This window comes from Hemiscyllium ocellatum, chromosome 22 (assembly GCF_020745735.1).
Source record: "Hemiscyllium ocellatum isolate sHemOce1 chromosome 22, sHemOce1.pat.X.cur, whole genome shotgun sequence".
Classification (NCBI taxonomy): Eukaryota; Metazoa; Chordata; class Chondrichthyes; order Orectolobiformes; family Hemiscylliidae; genus Hemiscyllium; species Hemiscyllium ocellatum.
In genome coordinates, this window is record NC_083422.1 from 46,037,033 (window position 1) to 46,054,869 (window position 17,837).

The 17,837-nt window shown below is 40.7% G+C and overlaps 1 protein-coding gene across 1 annotated transcript; it reads right to left on the reverse strand.

Moving 5' to 3' along the window:
* Positions 1 to 422: 422 nt before the first annotated feature.
* On the reverse strand, positions 423 to 11,512 carry LOC132826160 (neurotensin receptor type 1-like). Its single transcript, XM_060841803.1, has 2 exons — positions 10,642 to 11,512; positions 423 to 1,015 (listed from the first exon to the last, which is right to left on the reverse strand). The coding sequence occupies exons 1-2, from the start codon at positions 11,510 to 11,512 to the stop codon at positions 423 to 425; spliced, it is 1,464 nt and encodes a 487-aa protein (XP_060697786.1).
* Between the last annotated feature and the right edge of the window lie 6,325 nt (positions 11,513 to 17,837).

Below are 17,837 nucleotides of genomic sequence, written 5' to 3' on the forward strand. Positions count from 1 at the left end.
TGTAGTTGTAGCATCGTTGAATATATTTGAGGTAAGTATAGTGTCAATTTAATAGTTACTCAGGAGTTAGACTATGTATTTGTTAATTTAAGAATTCCTGAGTAGCCATTTTACTCAATTTCATAAGAATTCTGCAAGTCTATAATTCAATTTCCTGCGAAATTCCTTCAGAGCATGCTACAAGGGAATTTTACAAGGTTCCCATGTGCAACTCCCACCTACACTGAAATAACAACTGTCTGCCAGCAGAAACTCTGAGCCAATATGAATGAATGAATGAGAATAAAGGAGAGCTGCACACCTGAAACACCATGCAAGATGAACAAGTAGTAATCTTTTCTTCACAGAAAAGCATTTCATATAAAGCAGAAGTGCTGATATTTGCATCACTAAAACACACTTCACAGAGGGGCCATGATCAGTTAGCCTTCTGATAAGTCTAGGTTTTGCTGGTCTGAAACTCCTGAGGAAGAGGGTCTACTGACCTGCTGGAGGGGATCTGCTGATCCCAGACACTCAGAGAGAGGCTCTGCTAGTCTGAGACTCTGAGGGGAAGAGATCTGTTGATGCCTTTGTTCTGAAAAACCCCTCAAAGACAACAGTTCAAGACCCCTTCTCTGCTGCATAGCAAATGAATCAGGAAGCTCTTCACTGCAGGAACTTAGAGTCCATGTGGATTTGTATGTGAGTGGGGGAACAGTCAGTCGATTCCTGGCCCAATTCTGGGAAAAACTAATGCATGAATCATGCAGCGTGTGGCCATTCAATGACTGACCAAACTGGGGGATTAAGGGTGCAAGGCTTTGCTTCCCAGCACTCCGGAATGAAGAAGAGGAAATGCAGAAGAGGATTGGGTCGAGAGCGCTGTTCACATACCATAATGGCAGCGACAAGTATGACTTCAGCCAGGTGTAGATAGTGTGGACACTTGCAGTCCAGTTTTCTGTGTAAATGTGCATCAGGGTGGCAGCAGTATCAGGAAAGTTACAAACGAAAAAGGCAATGATGACAGCTCCTGTAACAAGACAAAAGACACAATTAGCATTCTATTGAGTAACATTCATCCAACATATTGCACAGGAGTCAACCTATTTCATACGATGAGGAATTGGTTATTTCTTAACAGCTCCATTACCACACTTTCAATGTGGCATTGGTTTATTGCAGCCTGACTAATACCACTTCCATTACTTTTGCCTGATGCTGTCGTCGTGCTTCCTATGCTGCATAGAGCCACTTAGCTTCCCATGGTAACTTCATGGAAATACTATAGAGATGGTATCTGGGTTACAAAAGCACAGCTTTCAAATCAAACAAGTTATATTTTTCCTATTTAATTCATCTCCAAAAGGAGTCATTTATTTTCAAAAGCCATAAATTGAGTCTGTATTCCAGCAGCATCTTTGATGTGGAGACTTTTTCTATGTTTTAAAGTAGCCTCAATAATCAGGATTGACTCAGCAAGTACCAATAGAGATCTAATTAGCACCAAGCAGACACTTTTATAACAGCTTTTAAAACGCCTTAATTAAATCATTCAGTGACCTCTTCATGTTTCCCTGAAAGATTAATCATTGGGTGCATTACATTATGTTGCTGAGCATTGTAAGGAGATGCATTTCAGGAAATTTGTACATTCTTTACCTGTCAGTGCCTATGTGAGTCAAGCTGCTACAATCACCACCACTCTAAGTTGTATATTGCTACAGAAATCTTGTTTAGGCTCAGAAGAGGAGGAATAAGCCATTCAGTCCCTTGTTTGGCAATAAATTTGTGCAGAGCAAGTGACTATTGCTTCACTGTCACTGGGTCAAAATCCTGGAACTTCCAGCGCCAAGGTCCTGGTTTCTATTCTGGTCTTGGGTGACTGTCTGTGTGAAGTTTGCATGTTCCCCCTGTGTTTGTGTGGTTTCCTCAGGGTGCTCTAGTTTCCTCCCACAGTCCAAAGATATGCAGGTTGTGTGGATTGACCATGCTAAAATTGTCCTGTGGTAACCAGGGAATGTGCAGTTTAGGTGGATTAGCCATGGAAAATGGGGAGTTACAGGGCTGGAGTGAGTTTGCTGAGGCTGGATCTAGGTGGGATACTCTTCAGAGGGTTGGTACAAACTTGATGGGCCAAATGGCCTCTTTCCAAGCTGTAGGGATTCTATGATTCTAAATTGGAGTATTGTCAAATTGACAGGCTGTGGCAAGTTGTCAATATCTGCATTGGGCACTCAAGATTTTACAGTCTATGATAATGACTTAGGCTGTGGGAAATGTACATGGAGTGGCTGGAAGAAGATTGGTTTTCTGGATGGACTCGGCTGCATTCACAACTCTGTAATCTATTATGATCTTTGGCAGAGCAGTTGCCATACCAAACTGAAATGCGTCCGGATAGGATGCTTTCTATTGGTGTATCTCTAAAAACTGGTAAGAATCTTTGTGACAAGCCAAATTTCCTTAGCCTTCTGAAGAAGTAGAGGTATTGTTGTGCTTTCTTGACAATAATTGACATAGATGGACCAGGATTGATCGTTGGTGATATTTACTTCTAGGAGTTTGAAGCTCTTGACCACCTCTACCTCAGTCCCATTGATGCAGACTGAGGAATGTCCTCCACGCCACTTCCTGAAGTTGATGACCTGCTCGTTTGGTTTGCTGACATTGAGGGAGAGATTGTTATCTTTACACCATGCCACTAAGCTCTTTAACTCTTTCCTGTACTCTGTCTTGCTCTTGTTTGAGAACCTACCCAGTACGGTGGTGTCATCAACAAATTTGAAATTGGACTTAGATCTGAATTTGGCCACTCTTATCGTGAGTGTAGAAGAAGTATAGTAAGGAGCTGAGTACGCAGTCCTGTAGGCATCCTGAACAAGTAGTAATCTTTTCTTTACAGAAAGGCATTTCATATAAAGCAGAAGTGCTGATATTTGCATCACTAAAACACACTTCACAGAGGGGCGATGAACAGTTAGCCTTCTGATAAGTCTAGGTTTTGCCGGTCTGAAGCTCCTGAGGAAGAGGGTCTACTGACCTGAGGGTCTCCTGATGGAGGGGATCTGCTGATCCCAGATACTCAGAGAGAGGCTCTGCTAGTCTGAGACTCTGAGGGGAAGAGATCTGTTGATGCCTTTGTTCTGAAAAACCCCTCAAAGACAACAGTTCAAGACCCCTTCTCTGCTGCATTGAGGATTATTGTGGAAGAGGTGTTCTCATCTATCCTTACTGATTGTGGTCTATGGGTCAGGAAGTTGAGGGTCCAGTTGCAGAGAGGGGAGAAGAGTTAGAACAAAGAACAAAGAAAATTTACAGCCTAGGAACAGGCCCATCGGCCCTCTAAGCCTGAACTGATCCAAATGTACTGTCTAAACCTGTTAGTCAATTCCTAAGCATCTGTATTCCTCTGTCCCCCACCTACTTATGCATTTATCCAGACGCAACTTAAATGAATCTACCGTGCCTACCTCTACCACCACTGCTGGCAATGTGTTCCAAATGCCCACCAATTTCTGTGTGAAGTACTTGCTGCATGTATCCCCCTTAAACTTTCCACCTCTCACCTTGAAAGCGTGACCTCTGATTATTGAATCCTTCACCTTGGGAAAAAGCTTGTTTCTATCCACCCTGTCTATACCCTTCATGATTTTGTAAACCTCAATCAGGTCCCCCCTCAATCTCCTTTCTTCTCATGAAAATAAACCTAACCTACTCAACCTTTCTTCATAGCTAGCACATTCCATACCAGGCAACATCCTCGTAACCCTTCTCTGCACCCTCTCCAAAGTGTCCACATCCTTTTGGTAATGTGGCGACCAAAACTGTACACAGTATTTTAAATGTGGCCGAACCAATGTCTTGTACAATGTTAACATGACTTGCCAGCTCTTATACTCAATACCCTGTCTAATGAAGGCAAGCACACTATATGCCTTCTTGACCACTCAATCCACCTGTGCAGCAACCTTCAGGGTACAATGGACTTGCACTCCCAGATTTCTCTGCCCATCAACTTTTCCCAAGGCTCTTCCATTCATTGTATAATTCACTCTAGAATTAGTTTTGTCTAAATGCATCACCTCACATTTGTCTGGATTGAAATCCATCTGCCTCTTTTCCTCCCAACTCTCTATATCCTCCTGTATTTTCTGACAGTCCCTTATGCTTTCTGCTACTCCACCAAGGCTTCAGAGTTTGGAGATGAGTTTTGTTAGAATTATGGTGTTGAAAGCAGAGCTAAGTCAATAAACAGAAGGCTGACGTAGGTTTACTTGTTATCCAGATGATCCAGAGATAAGCATACAGCCAGGGAGATGGTGTCTGCCATGGACCTATTGTGATGGTATGCAAATGGTAGTGGAGCAAGGCAATCTGGGAGGCTGGAATTGATGTGTGCCATTACTAACCACTTGAAGCACATGTAGAGTACTATTAAGTAAAGATATTTTCATATTAAAGGCAGTACAGCAAATGTTCATTAAATTGGGTTGAGATGTTAAGATTGTTCTGTGATGAGAGGCTGAGTAAATTGAGCATATTCTCTGGAGTTTAGAGAATAAGAAGCAATCTCACTGAAATGTACAAGATTCTGAAGGAGTTTGATGGAAGAGACACAGTAGTTTTTTGGCTCCCTTCATTGTCCAGTACTTCCTAAGAGCCAAAGAACTACGCCATATTCTTCACAGCCTGCAAAACATTATCAACGAAGATGAGCACCTCGCCAAGACCTTCCCCACACCTCCACTGCTCGCCTTCAAACAACCATTAAACCTCAAACAGATCATTATTCATAGTAAACTGCCTGGCTTTCAGGACAACTCCATACAACCAAGTCACGGTATACAGTGCAAGACGTGTCAGAGTATGGACATGGATACCACCATTACGAGCGGGGACACCTCCCACCTTGTACATGGCAGGTACTCATGTGACTCAGCCAATGTTGTCTATCTCATACTCTGCAGACAAGGATGCCCTGAGGCATGGTACATTGGTGAAACTAAGCAAAGGCTATGGCAACAGATGAATGGGCACCGCACAGCAAGCAACAGACAGGAGTGTTCCCTCCCAGTTGGAGAACACTTCAGCGGTCCAGGACATTTGACCTCAGACCTTCGGGTGATCATCCTCCAAGACGGACTTCAGGACAGGCAGCAGCGGAAAGTGGCCGAGCAGAGGCTGATAGCTAAGTTCGATACCCAGAGGGAGGGCCTCAACCAGGACCTTGAGTTCATCTCACACTACAGGTGACCACCATTGCACTACACACACAGAGATACTCCTACGCACACAAACACATGTTTGTGCATGCGTGCACATGCGCACACACACACACACACTCCTTTACATACATACACACACAGGCACAGACACTCCTACACACACACACACACACACACACACTCGCACACACTCCCACAATCACACATGCACCCTCTCACAGACTTAGACCCCTTTACACTCACATACACACATATACACTCTCTCTCACAGACACTCACAACGACACACACACACACAAACACAATTGTGGGGTGAATTTGTACTTGTTGAGTTACATTGTACGTTGCTCAAAAACTGCACGAATCCATGTAAGACTCTGTTAATTCAATTTTGTAGATTAGAATCAGTCTAAACATTATGGCACAGAGGGGGTTAACACCTTCAACATATTATCTGGGCTGACATTAATTGTTAAAGTTAACCTGAAAATGTAACTTTTAAAACAAGTTTGTGATTTACGTGTGGAAGAAGTGAAACTAACATGGTCGTTCGAACAGCTGAGAGACTTAACAAATAATCAAGGTATTTTTCAATGTATAATTTCAGTTACATCACACTCTAAACTTTTGCTATAAATTCTGTGTCTTACAATTGTGTATTCCACAACCACCTGGTGAATTAGCAGCTCTCTGAAAGCTAGTGCTTCCGATTAAACCTGTTGGACTATAACCTGGTGTTGTGTGATTTTTAAGTTTGTACACCCCAGTCCAACACAGGCACCTCCAAATCAAGATCAGGCATGGTCATATTGAAGGATAGACCAGGCTCAAGGGGCCATATGATCTACTCCTGCTCCTATCTCTTGCATACTTTTGTTGTTCCATGGGATCACTATATTGTCAGAAGTACAGTATTTTGGAAGTGGTGACTGTCTGCTCAGTGAATATACAAAAAAATTCAAGGATCTTTTTCAAAAATAAGAATAACTTAGTTATCTCCAGTGCTTGATTAAAGATGCATGATTTATATATATTGATATAATTTCTTATAGAATTTGGATTTCAAAGTAGTGGCATGTGTGTGTTGGTCTGTTGTTTTGGAAGGAATTTAATAATTAACTGGGTCAGTCTTATCAGAACCATAACTTTAAGCCAGTTTGTGTCAATAGATGGTCAGAGGTGTCATGGAAGATTAAAGGAAGTTTGTTTATTTTATGGGGTTTCATGAGATGAGAAGCAAAAATCATTAAGCTATTAGCTTAGCAGAAGCTAAAATGAGCAAGTTTTTGAAAAAAAATTACTGAAAAGCTTTTGAATTCAGTTCAGAGAAGAAATGACTGAAGTCAGATGTGTCTTCTAGGAATAGAAGTTTATTCAGAACAATTAAGGGAATGTTACCTGAATGTAAGAGTTTTAATTTCTAAAAACTGGTTGGTTAAAAATCAGCTTTTGTTATTCAAAATTGAGAAACACTAAAATCTCAGTGGTGTGAGTCAAAATAAAAGGCTTCTCAGAACTGAAACAGAAAAGAGCAGTCAGGTCAACCTAAACATTTGATAAGGAAGGAAACTTTTGATTAACTGTAAAATTATGATTTTGAGGAATAGATGTTTTGCTGGGTGTTTGAAATATTTTAAACAGTTTTATATTTACATAGCTAGGTTTATTTTATTTTACTTTAAAAATTTCTCTTGTGAAACAAAATTGATTTGTCGTTAAAACAATTCTGCACCCTCCTAAATCGGTGTGAGTGAAAAGAAAATGCCTTCTTAAATGAAGAAAAGGAATAGGATCTATCAAGCCAGATTTCATCAACTGGGATTATAACAAGTGTGCTTGTCAATGTATATCCTTCACTCAACATCATTAAAAGTAGACTATCTTGTGTAATGCTGAAAAAAACACATTTTGTCTCCCTTCATCAGGAAGATACACAAGAATGCAAATTTAAGAAGAAAATCAACATTTATACTAATGAGGGAATAGTGCTATTGGTTGGCAAGTGGACCCTGTTTGATAGAGACATTATTAAGGACAATGCATCCATAAATGCAGATTTACAGTTAGTAGCCAAGTTTTATTAAATTTTTAAACAGACAGGTCATCTCCCATTCGTCAGAGCCTATTGATCTGATTGGCCCTGTGAAATGAACTAGCAAGTCGCTCTCATTTATTTTGTTGAGTTTAAAAGGGTACAGTGCAAACATATAGTAGTTCTGCCTACAAAGAGGAGAGCCATTTGTAGCAATATATTAGCTTCAAGTAGACTCAAGTATACAACACTACATGCCCAACTGACAATACTAAATTGGCAGTTAGTGTAATTTCTCACAGATACTTTCCGCAATACTTATATCTGTACTACCAAATGACTATTTTATACAACCTTGTAATTGTTACCTTGCTGTTTGAAGGAGCTTGGTGTAAGGACATTGGCTGCTGTATACTGCTATATATTGGTTGCTTACATACAACAATGACTACACTTCAAAAGTGTTTGATTGACAGTGAGATGTCCAGTGGTTGTGAAAGGCATCACAGAAATGTAATTTCTTTTTCTCCCTTTTGAACAAAGGTGTTGGTTTAGTATCACTCAATTGTTGTTGTCCACACTTTCCACCTATCATAGATCACTGCAGAGCAGGGCTGTTCAATCACTTTGCATGGGGTGATGGGGAACTTCCATTTTTCTCTCCCTCGGTCAGGTGTGATGGGATGGAATAAACAAATTGAATAAAGGTAAAATTCTCCATAACTGTGAATGTGAATTTCAAAGGGGAAAAAAATCCACAACAATAAACTGACTTTTAAAAATATTCATTCACAGAATGAGGGTGTTTCTGGCTGGACCAACATTTATTGCCCATTCCTAGTTGCTTTGGTGGTAAGCTGCCCTCTTGAACTACTTCAATCCATTTGGTGCGGATATACCCAAAATGCTGTTTTAGAGATTCTTCCAGGGTTTTGATCCAGTAACAGTGAAGGAACAGCAATATATTTCCAAGTCAAGATGGTGGATGCTTTGGAGGGGAACTTGCAGACAGTAGTGCTCTCATGAATCTGCTGCAGTTATCTTTTCTTGGAAGGTGATATCTAAGGAGCCTTCGTGAATGTTGTGGACGTGGAGCAAATCAAGGGGCTGGATTGTCCCAGATTATGTCAAGCTTCTTGAATGTTGTTAGAGCTGCACCCATCTGGGCAAGGGGGAGAATTCCATCATTCTCGTGGCTTGTGGACAGTTTTTGGGGAGTGAGGAGGTGAGTTATTTAATTATATGAATAATCAATAATAAAGATATTAAGTGGTACCAGGCAGCAGATTGTGTTGTGGTATTGTCACTCTTGGGATGAGGGCCCAAATCCCACCATAGTAAATTTGCATAGTAAATTATAAAATTTGCAGTTTTAAAAGAAGTAGCCTCATGGTTAACTAACAAAGCCTCTTTTATTTGCCTTTGTGGTTAAGATGCAGAGTTAGAAAGAGAAAAAGACTGTGAAGTGAGGAAGAATGGACAGAGGGATTTGTTTGCTCATTCACTCACTCACCCAGCCACTAACTAACCCAGCCATTCATTCACTCAACCAGTTCCTCAATCATCAATTTGATCACGTTGAACTGTTCACTCACTTGACCACTCACTTACCCAGTAACTCACGTACCCATTGATTCACTTACCCATTCGGCCACTCATCCACTTGACTACACACCCACTTGGTTACGTATTCTGTTATCCACTCATTCACCCAGCCATTCAATCACTTTACCACTACCTCATTTGGCCATATACTCATACAGCCTCTCATCTACTCAACCACTCATCTACTCGGTCCCTCACCCATCCAGCACCTCATCGATCCTGCCACTCAGTCATACACACATTCACCCAGCCTCTCATCCAAGCTTCCAATCACACACTTATTAATCTTGCCTGTCACCCATCCAGCCACTTAGTCATCTACTAATTCAGTCACCTGGCCACTCACCCACTTGGCCATTCGATCACTCACTCGCTGACATGGCTAATCACTCAGTCACACACGATCTCAAACAACCACTCACTCACCTGGCCGTTCACTCACACACAGATTTACCCAGTCACCCATCTACTCACTCACTTAGCTACTTGCCCACTCATCCAAAGGTGTTCCTTATAGTAGTCTCCATGCTCGCAAGGCCAAATGCAGACTAGATGAGTTCTTCACAGGTATCACTTCTACTCTGTCTGTGAGAATAATCCTGACCTTGTGGTTGCTTGTCAATTTAATACAGCCTCCAGCTCCCATGCTAACATTGTTGGTCTAGGCATGTTGTAATGTTTCAGCAAAGCTCGATACAAGTTGGAGGAACAGCACCTCATTTTCCATCACAGCATTTTATAGCTTTCAGAGCTCAACATTGAGTTCAATTACTTTATAATGTGAATACTGTCTTCCATTTTGATTATGCCTGGCCTCTTAGCCATCCCCAGAGTCTTGTTTCAGCATGGCTGACCTATTTCCCATAATCCACACCTATTATTAATGCTTACTTTGCAACAAGATTTCTCCTTTATCAATATTAGCACTCCCATTTTGTTTTGCTCTGGACATCCTCAGTGTCAGTTCCACTCACCTCTCCTTACCCTTTGTCAACAACACAAACATCATCATTTTCCAGCTCTGTTTAGTTCCGAAGAAGAATCATGGGATTTGAACTATTAACTCTATTTTTCCCTCCACAGGTGCTGCCAAACCTGCCATAATTTTTGAGTACTTTCCATTTTTATTTCAGATCTCCAGCATCTGCAGCATTTTATTGTTTTTTGACCAAAGGCTCCATGCACTGATGAAGGACTCCCCATGGTGGTCTGGATGGCACCTGCTGGACAAGCCTGCTGTAGAGCATGCTATGTTTGTGCAAATCTCCTATATTACAAATTGTCAACCTTATGACATGAATTAGCTGTATTCCTTCCAAGATCTATATATCTTTCCTGAGTTTTTGTGACCAAACTAAATGTAGGGAACTCCCTATAGGAATTGACAAGTCCCTTTCATTTTCTCACTTCAACTGCAGACCAATGTGATATGTGCACCTATCCACATATAACTTACTGTGTCTCCATACTGCAACCTTATATATAACTTTATTGTTTCTTAGAAATAATTGATAAATATGCGTTTATTTCATTCAGCGTTAAAATGCGTGTGTCCCTTGCAAGGCCTGTATTTTCACAGCCATTCTTATTTTCATTTGGGAAAGTGGAAAGGGGAGACCCTGAGTACAAGTCCATTTTCTCACATCCTGCCATTCAGAATGAAACCGATTATCCTAATTTTTGCATCCCAGCTAATCCCAACTGATCCTTGTCATAAGGTTGTCTTACCTATTATGCAATATATGAGCTTTGCCTTATTAATTGCAAAGAATGATAATGAAGATATTTACTCACCCATGAGTTGAAGGGCCTTTCTTTCTGTTCCAGGCAAATTTCCAGAAGTAGTGAAGGAGTTTGAACATTGACCTCTCCATGGATAGGTTAATCCCATCTCTTCCCGCTGCCGACTATTTACACTCAAATGTCGAAATATTAACAGATGAAAAATGATAATCACAGTAAGTGGAACGAAGAAGCATAGGATACTTCTCAGCTGAACCATGGTCTTGTAGATTGTAAATGGCTCTTGCTCAGACATCTCGCACACAGTGGAATAGAAAACAGCTTTATCCTGGGAAGTGGCAGTATAGTCCAGAATACAGGCAGCTGATTGCCCATAAACAATGGCAAATGGTACAGCTGAGATAACTGACAAAACCCAGATCGCTGCCAATAGATAAGCCATTCGAGATTGTCGTAGACTAGTGATTGACCACATTGGATGGCAAATGGCGATGTAACGCTCAGCTGTAAAGGCAATAATAGTCCAGCTAGTTGCAGCACAGTAGATCTGTCGGATCATAAAGTAAAGTTTGCAGACAGGGTTACTGAGCAGCCAGGGATAGTACTGCCAATAGTACCGGTACACAGTCACAGGTATAGTCAACAGGAGCAGCAGATCAGCCAGTGCCAGACTGAGGAGGTAAAAGCGAATGGCACTGCCTTTCATCCGTCCATTCTTCAATAAAGTCAAAATGCTCAAACCATTTGCAAATACACCGAAGAGAAAAAGTAAAACATAAAATACAGTGACTGGAATTTTAACATAGCCTGGTTCCTGTTGCTTGGACCCAATTAACAGATGATGTTGATTGTGTAGATATTTATTGTGTTCAATTGTATTACTTGGGTTTGATTCATTATTGAAGGACCTAATGTGTATCATACATGGATCTATATGATTAGTCACAGACCAATTCATTTCGTTATACTACTGTTATATTTAAAGTCAGTTGGAATGTAAATTTTGTCCAATAAAATCCTTGAAATGCAGTTGGTATAATGAAAATTATTATCACGACATGGGAACCTCAAGGTGATTTGTCACGATTTCCACAAACGATTGCTTGTTTTGTCTATTAACACTGCAACATTGGTACAAAAATAGTCAATGGAAAATCAAAATAATATTGTGAAAGGTTGAACAGAGCTCAGAGATTTGCTTAAACTGAAAGTGACTTACTTGTACCAGTTCAATTCTAAAATCAAAAGAGCATTTTCCTTTTATATGTGGACTCACAGCAATTCGAATTGACTTCTTTCTCTCAGAGTTTACTCAGGATCATTGCATTTGATTTGGATCACTGAAGTCCAGGGTGGTCCAATACATCTGCCATCACACGTCATGTATGGTTATCTCTCATGTATAGATTGTGTCAAATGATCCAGCAGGGAGAACTGAATATCAATAAATGAATCTAAGTCCTGGGGATATTGCCCTTTCAGAATAAGCAGCTGGTAAAGGGAAAAAAAAGTTGATAGATTAGACACTGCATGAGATATTTTGCTGTGTACAATATTGTGTGTGTATTCATGAGAATCTCTGTACACAGTGTGTCATTATGTCAAGAATATGGATTAGAGCTCATTCCAGTTCAGTGATCCAACCATCAGATAACAGATTAGCCATGATCTTATTGAATGGTGTGACAGGCTCAAAGGAATCCTGGGACCTGATCAATAGTACCCTAGAACTCTGTGGGAAGCTAGGGCATTGATTGCTGAGCCCCTTGCTGAGATATTTGTATCACTGAGAGTCACAGGTGAGGTGCTGGAAGACTGGAAGTTGGTGAATGTGATGCCACTATTTAAGAAAGAGGGTTAGGAAAAGCCAGGGAACTTTAGACCGGTGAGTCTGATATCAGTGGTGGGCAAGTTGTTGGGGAGGGGATCCTGAGGGGCAAGATTTACATGTATTTGGAAAGGCAAGGATTGATTAAGCATAGTCAAAATGACTTTGTGCATGGAAAATTGTGTCATACTAACTTGAATTGTTTTGAAGAAGTAACAAAAGAGGACTGATGAAGGCAGAGCTGTGGACATGATCTATATGGACTTCTGTAAAGCGTTCAACAAGGTTCCACATGCTAGATTGGTTAGCATGGTTAGATCACATGGAATACAGGGAGGACTAGCCATTTAGATACAGAACTGGCTCAAAGGACACAGACTCTGGTGGTGGTGATGAAGGATGGCTTTTCAGACTGGAGGCCTGTGACCAGGGATGTGCCACAAGGATCAGTGCTGGGTCATTGCTTGTCATTTATATAAATGATTTCGATGTGACATGGGAGGTGTCGTTAGTAAATCTGCAGATTACACTAAAATTGGTTGTGTAGTGTACAGCCAAGAAAGTTACCTTCGAGTCCAATGGGACCTTGATCAGATGGGCCAATGGGTCGATGGGTCGAGGAATGGCAGATGGAGTTTAATTTAGATAAATGAGAGGTGCTACATTTTGGAAAGGCAAATCAGGGCAGGATGTATATATTTAATGGTAAGGTCCTTGGGAGTATTGCTGAATAAAGAGACCTTCGAGTGAAGGTTAATAGTTCCTTGAAAGTTGAGTCATAGGTAGATAGGATAGTGAAGAAGGCATTTGTTATGTTTCCTTTTATTGGTCAGTACGTTCAGTACAGGAGTAGGGAGGTTATGTTGAGGCTGTACAGGACATTGGTTAGGCCATTTTTGGAATGCTGTGTTTAACTCTGGTCTCCTTGCTGTCAGAAGGATGTTGTGAAACTTGAAAGGGTTCAGAAAAGATTTACAAGATGTTGCCAGGGTTGGAGAGTTTGAGCTATAGGGAGAGATTGAATAGGCTGGGACTATTTTCCCTGGAGCATTGGAGGCTGAGGGGTGACGTTATAGAAGTTTATAAAATTATGAGGGACATAGCCAGGGTGAATGGACGAGGTTTTTTTTCCCTGGGTCGCGGAATCCAAAACTAGAGGGCATAAGTTTAAGATGAGAGGGGAAAGATTTAAAAAGAACCTAAAGGGCACCTTTTTCATGCAGAGGGTGGTGCATGTATGGAATGAACTGCTAGGAGAAGTGGTGGAGGCTGGTACAATTACAACATTTAAAAGGCATCTGGATGGGTAAATGAATATGAAGGGTTTAGAGGCTGGCAAATGCTGTCAAATGGGACTAGATAAATTTAGGATCTCTGGTAGGCATGGATGAGTTGGACTGAAGGGTCTGTTTCCATGCTGTACAGCTCTATGACTGATTGGCTTGCAATTGCTTATATAATTCATATACTCATAAGAGTTCTTCTGTTTGAAAAATGCCAAGAAAACAGTAATTTTACATGGAGGATTGCAATTTTTATTGTTTCATTGGTTCACTAGAAAACTGAAGTGACAACAAAATTCCAGGATAAATTAATTCAATTTTGAACGTCAAACCTGCAGATGCCACGTCTATTTCCTATTGCATTCTGACCGTCTTCGCTGATGCCTCGTCCCAAATGTGAACAATGTTCTTTCTCGTGATGTAATGATTTTTTCAAGATAAAAGGCTGCGGGGCAAATTCCATCAATCATTGGCAATTTTATAGTCTTCTAGGAATTCCAAACAGTGCTCTGCAGAGCAATATGATTTTAAACTTTGTTTTAAAAGCTCTTGGTTCTCTACAGTCCACACCACCTGTGTTGCTGTTAGGTGCTGTAGAATGATCAGGTTATCCAAGAACAGTTGCTAAATACAACCACAATATTACCTGGTTTGTCAATTTCTGACATATTGCTGAGACATTTATTTTAAACCAATGAAGCGGTGTCTTATTTTAGCATAGGGCCTTCTTTGGTGGTATAAAGTGCAGAGTTCTCTCACACTCGTGGTCACGGGACTTGCCAGTATTTTGTTGAAAGGTTGGTTTTGTTGAGTTGGAGCAAATGGACCACCTTGTCTATATAATTCTTAATGTGTGGAATTGTGTAGGAGTCCATTCTGATCACAGCACTCACATTCCAGTGGTACATGTGGCATGATTTTGAACTGTCTGGTTTGGGGAACAGTATAACGGGGGGCTCCAGCTGCACTGCTTCGGCTCAATTATTCAATTGTACATCATGTCCTGGATATTCTGCCTGACGAGTCAGCTTGTCAAGGTTCTGCTCATAGTAATTTTGATTTATTGGTGGGGCTTCTTCTCAGGACTGTTCTTGGGTCCACATCAGCTGATGTGTGTGGAAGTCTTTAAATTTCTTAAGCGAAGGGTTTAAATCCTCCCACTGCTCTTTGATCTCTAAGGTTAACTGGGCTTTTGAGTTTACAATTCCGGTGTGTGCCAGCCTGAAAGCTAGGGAGCTCCTCACTTCCTCCTTCTCAACTGACCCCTCCTGCCTACTCTCAGATGGGGCACCTTTTGGTTAATTCTGTCTATCTCCACCTCAGCGTTGCTGTAGCATTCACATCTGCAGCAGGACTTCAAGATCACCTGTCCTATTCAGTTACTTTGGGGATGGGTTAGTCCCAAACTGTCTCATAATCCTTCAGATGCTACTGCTCTCAAACGGCTCTGTGTTTGTTGCTTTTTTTGGGTTTGAATATTCAACCAGATGAGGCACCTACTTCACTATCTGCATGCCTATTTTGGAAATTCCTGCATGCCTATTTTGGAAATTCCTGCATGCCTATTTTGGAAATTCCTGTTCTCCTTCTGAGCTGGAAGTTAAGCTCTGGCTAGCCAGAGCTGTTGTTCATCTAGCAGGGATACAGACTTCTTTCCTTCAAAGTCTTTAGGCCTAGTTTGAGACTTGTGTATGGCCCTATTGTGTCTCAAGTCCTTTGGGATATCTGCTGCTCTGCTCTGCAGCTCTTTTATATCTGGAAGAGGCAGTTTCCTGAGCAGCTGTGGATCTATTTAAGAACTTACCTGATGTCCCTTAAGTACAGATGGCCAATCATCTTGCTTAACCAGCAGAGGTGAAGGCTCCTTTACTTTTAGGCCAAGTAGTTTTCTCATCAATAATGTATTTATTTGGCAACTTTCGTTGTTACTTCTAAAATTGAAAATAAGCTATATCCTGTGCATTCAGCAGAGGGTCGGGCTCCCCTCTTTACATTTTCCAGCCAGATCGGGGAACTTTTTATGCCCCTATTTACCCTGATGTAAAAACCATTGATTGAATTTTTCAATATTTTTGATTGCAGACTGAAATTGGAAAAAGATTGTTTTGAAAATGAAGGAATATAGAAAGGATTACTAGAAAAGGTAAAATCACCATAGTTTTACCAACTCTCTCATTAGAGAGCGAACACTGGTAGTGGTTTAATATGAAGGTCACCACATCTCAGGGGAGCGGAGAGATTAAGAAGGAGATTCTTTTATGGCAACCTCAGCCAGTGTGGGAATTGAACCACACTGTGTTGGTGTTACTGTACATCACAGACTAGCTACCAGCCAACTGAACTAATCAACATCACTAAAGGACAGGATTACTGACCTTTAAAAAGCAGGTTTCTAAGACTTAATGTAAATGTTATTTATAACCTGTTTGTTCAAGTGGTGGGAAAGTGCTAGCTACAGACCACTTGGAGCCAGGGAATGTGGGCAAAGGAAGATTTGGCTGGTGCCAAGTAGCTGATTGGTCTATGGACTAGTGTCCAGTTGTTGATGACAGTTTGCACGTGCGAACACTTGGTCAGAAGCCATCAGATTTCCAGAAAGGGATGGAGCTGTCTCTTTCTCTATAGTAAAAAACAGCTCAAGCAAGAAGCCCATTTATTTCCCTCATCAGCTACTGAGAGCTACAGCTTTTACCTAATAAGACAGAGACTTTATAGTGTAAACCAAATTGTGTCTTCTGCAGGCACGTGAGAGTACCTGGAGAAGGTGGACTGGGGAGCAGCAAATCCAAAAAAGCCAAAAGGATCATCTCAGCAAATCCTATGGGTAGGTACCATTATAGTACACTCCCAGACTTTCCCTGTCTCAATAAACCCCTTTCTTTTTGTAACTATCAGCATTTGTGTGTAAGATGAGATATTTAAGGGGGTTATGACACTTTCTCAAAGTGGTAAAATTATATGTTGATGATTCATAATTGTGTACTTGGAGTTAGAATCTATTTTTTGTAGTAAATAGTAATCCTTGTGAAGTACAGAATCCGTATGAGTGCGTTCCTCAAGCTGGTAGATTAAGGAATTTTGCATATATTTATAAAATCTTCAATATTTGCGACCACTCCAGGAATAGTGAGGCTTGATTTCCAACTACCCTAGTTAGGCAAAACATGGGAAGAAGCATTCTGCTAGTCACATTTTGTTTGCATATCTTTAAACCTCTGCTATTCTGATCCCAGCACCTTTGTTTCCCAGTGGCCCCTCAGTTAAATACTGCACACTGATTTAGTGCGGAGGAAGTCATTGTCAACCAGTCTTTGGACTTCTTTGCGGAAGTATCATGTGATGGCTAAAGGGGAACTGGTGCATGTTCTGTTTTTAGATGCTATATTAAAGGTTATTTCAGAAAATAAAAGTTGACGGTGTAGATGTTTGCAATATTAATATGGATTGAAATTGGTTGTCTAAAAGGAAACAGAGGATAGGTAGGAATGTGCTTGAAACACAACCTGTTAGTTTGCAGGTGCATGATGTAATTAAATTGGGAAGTAGAATATTTTGTCTTTACTGTAATGGGATTGAAAATAGGCAAGCCTATCACATCCATGCTGTACATCTCTATGACTCTATAACTGTGCAGGGTGTTGGTTAATCTGCATCTGGAGTACTGAATACAGTTTTGTATCTGTACTTTACAAAGGATATATTAGCATCGGAGTTCAAAAGGGATTCATTAGGCTGATTCCTGAGATGAAGGTACTGACTAATCAAAAATGGCTAAACAGGTTAGGCCTTTATTCATTAGAATTTAGACAAAGAGGTGATCCAATTAAAACATACAAGATTCTAAGGGAAATAAAATAAAGAACTGCAGATGCTGGAATTCTGAAACAAAAAACAGAAATTGCAGAAACTCAGCAGGTCTGGCAGCATCTATGGAGTGAAAGCAGAGTTAATAGTTCAAGATGAGTGACCCTTCTTCAGAATTAAAATTCAGAGGGCGCTTGATAGAGTAGATGTTATGATGATGGTTCCATTAGGAGAATCTCAAACTAGGGGACAGAATAAGGGCATACTCCATTTAAAATAGAGATGTGAAAGAAATTCCTCTCCCAAATGTTATTGAATGTCTGGAATTCTCC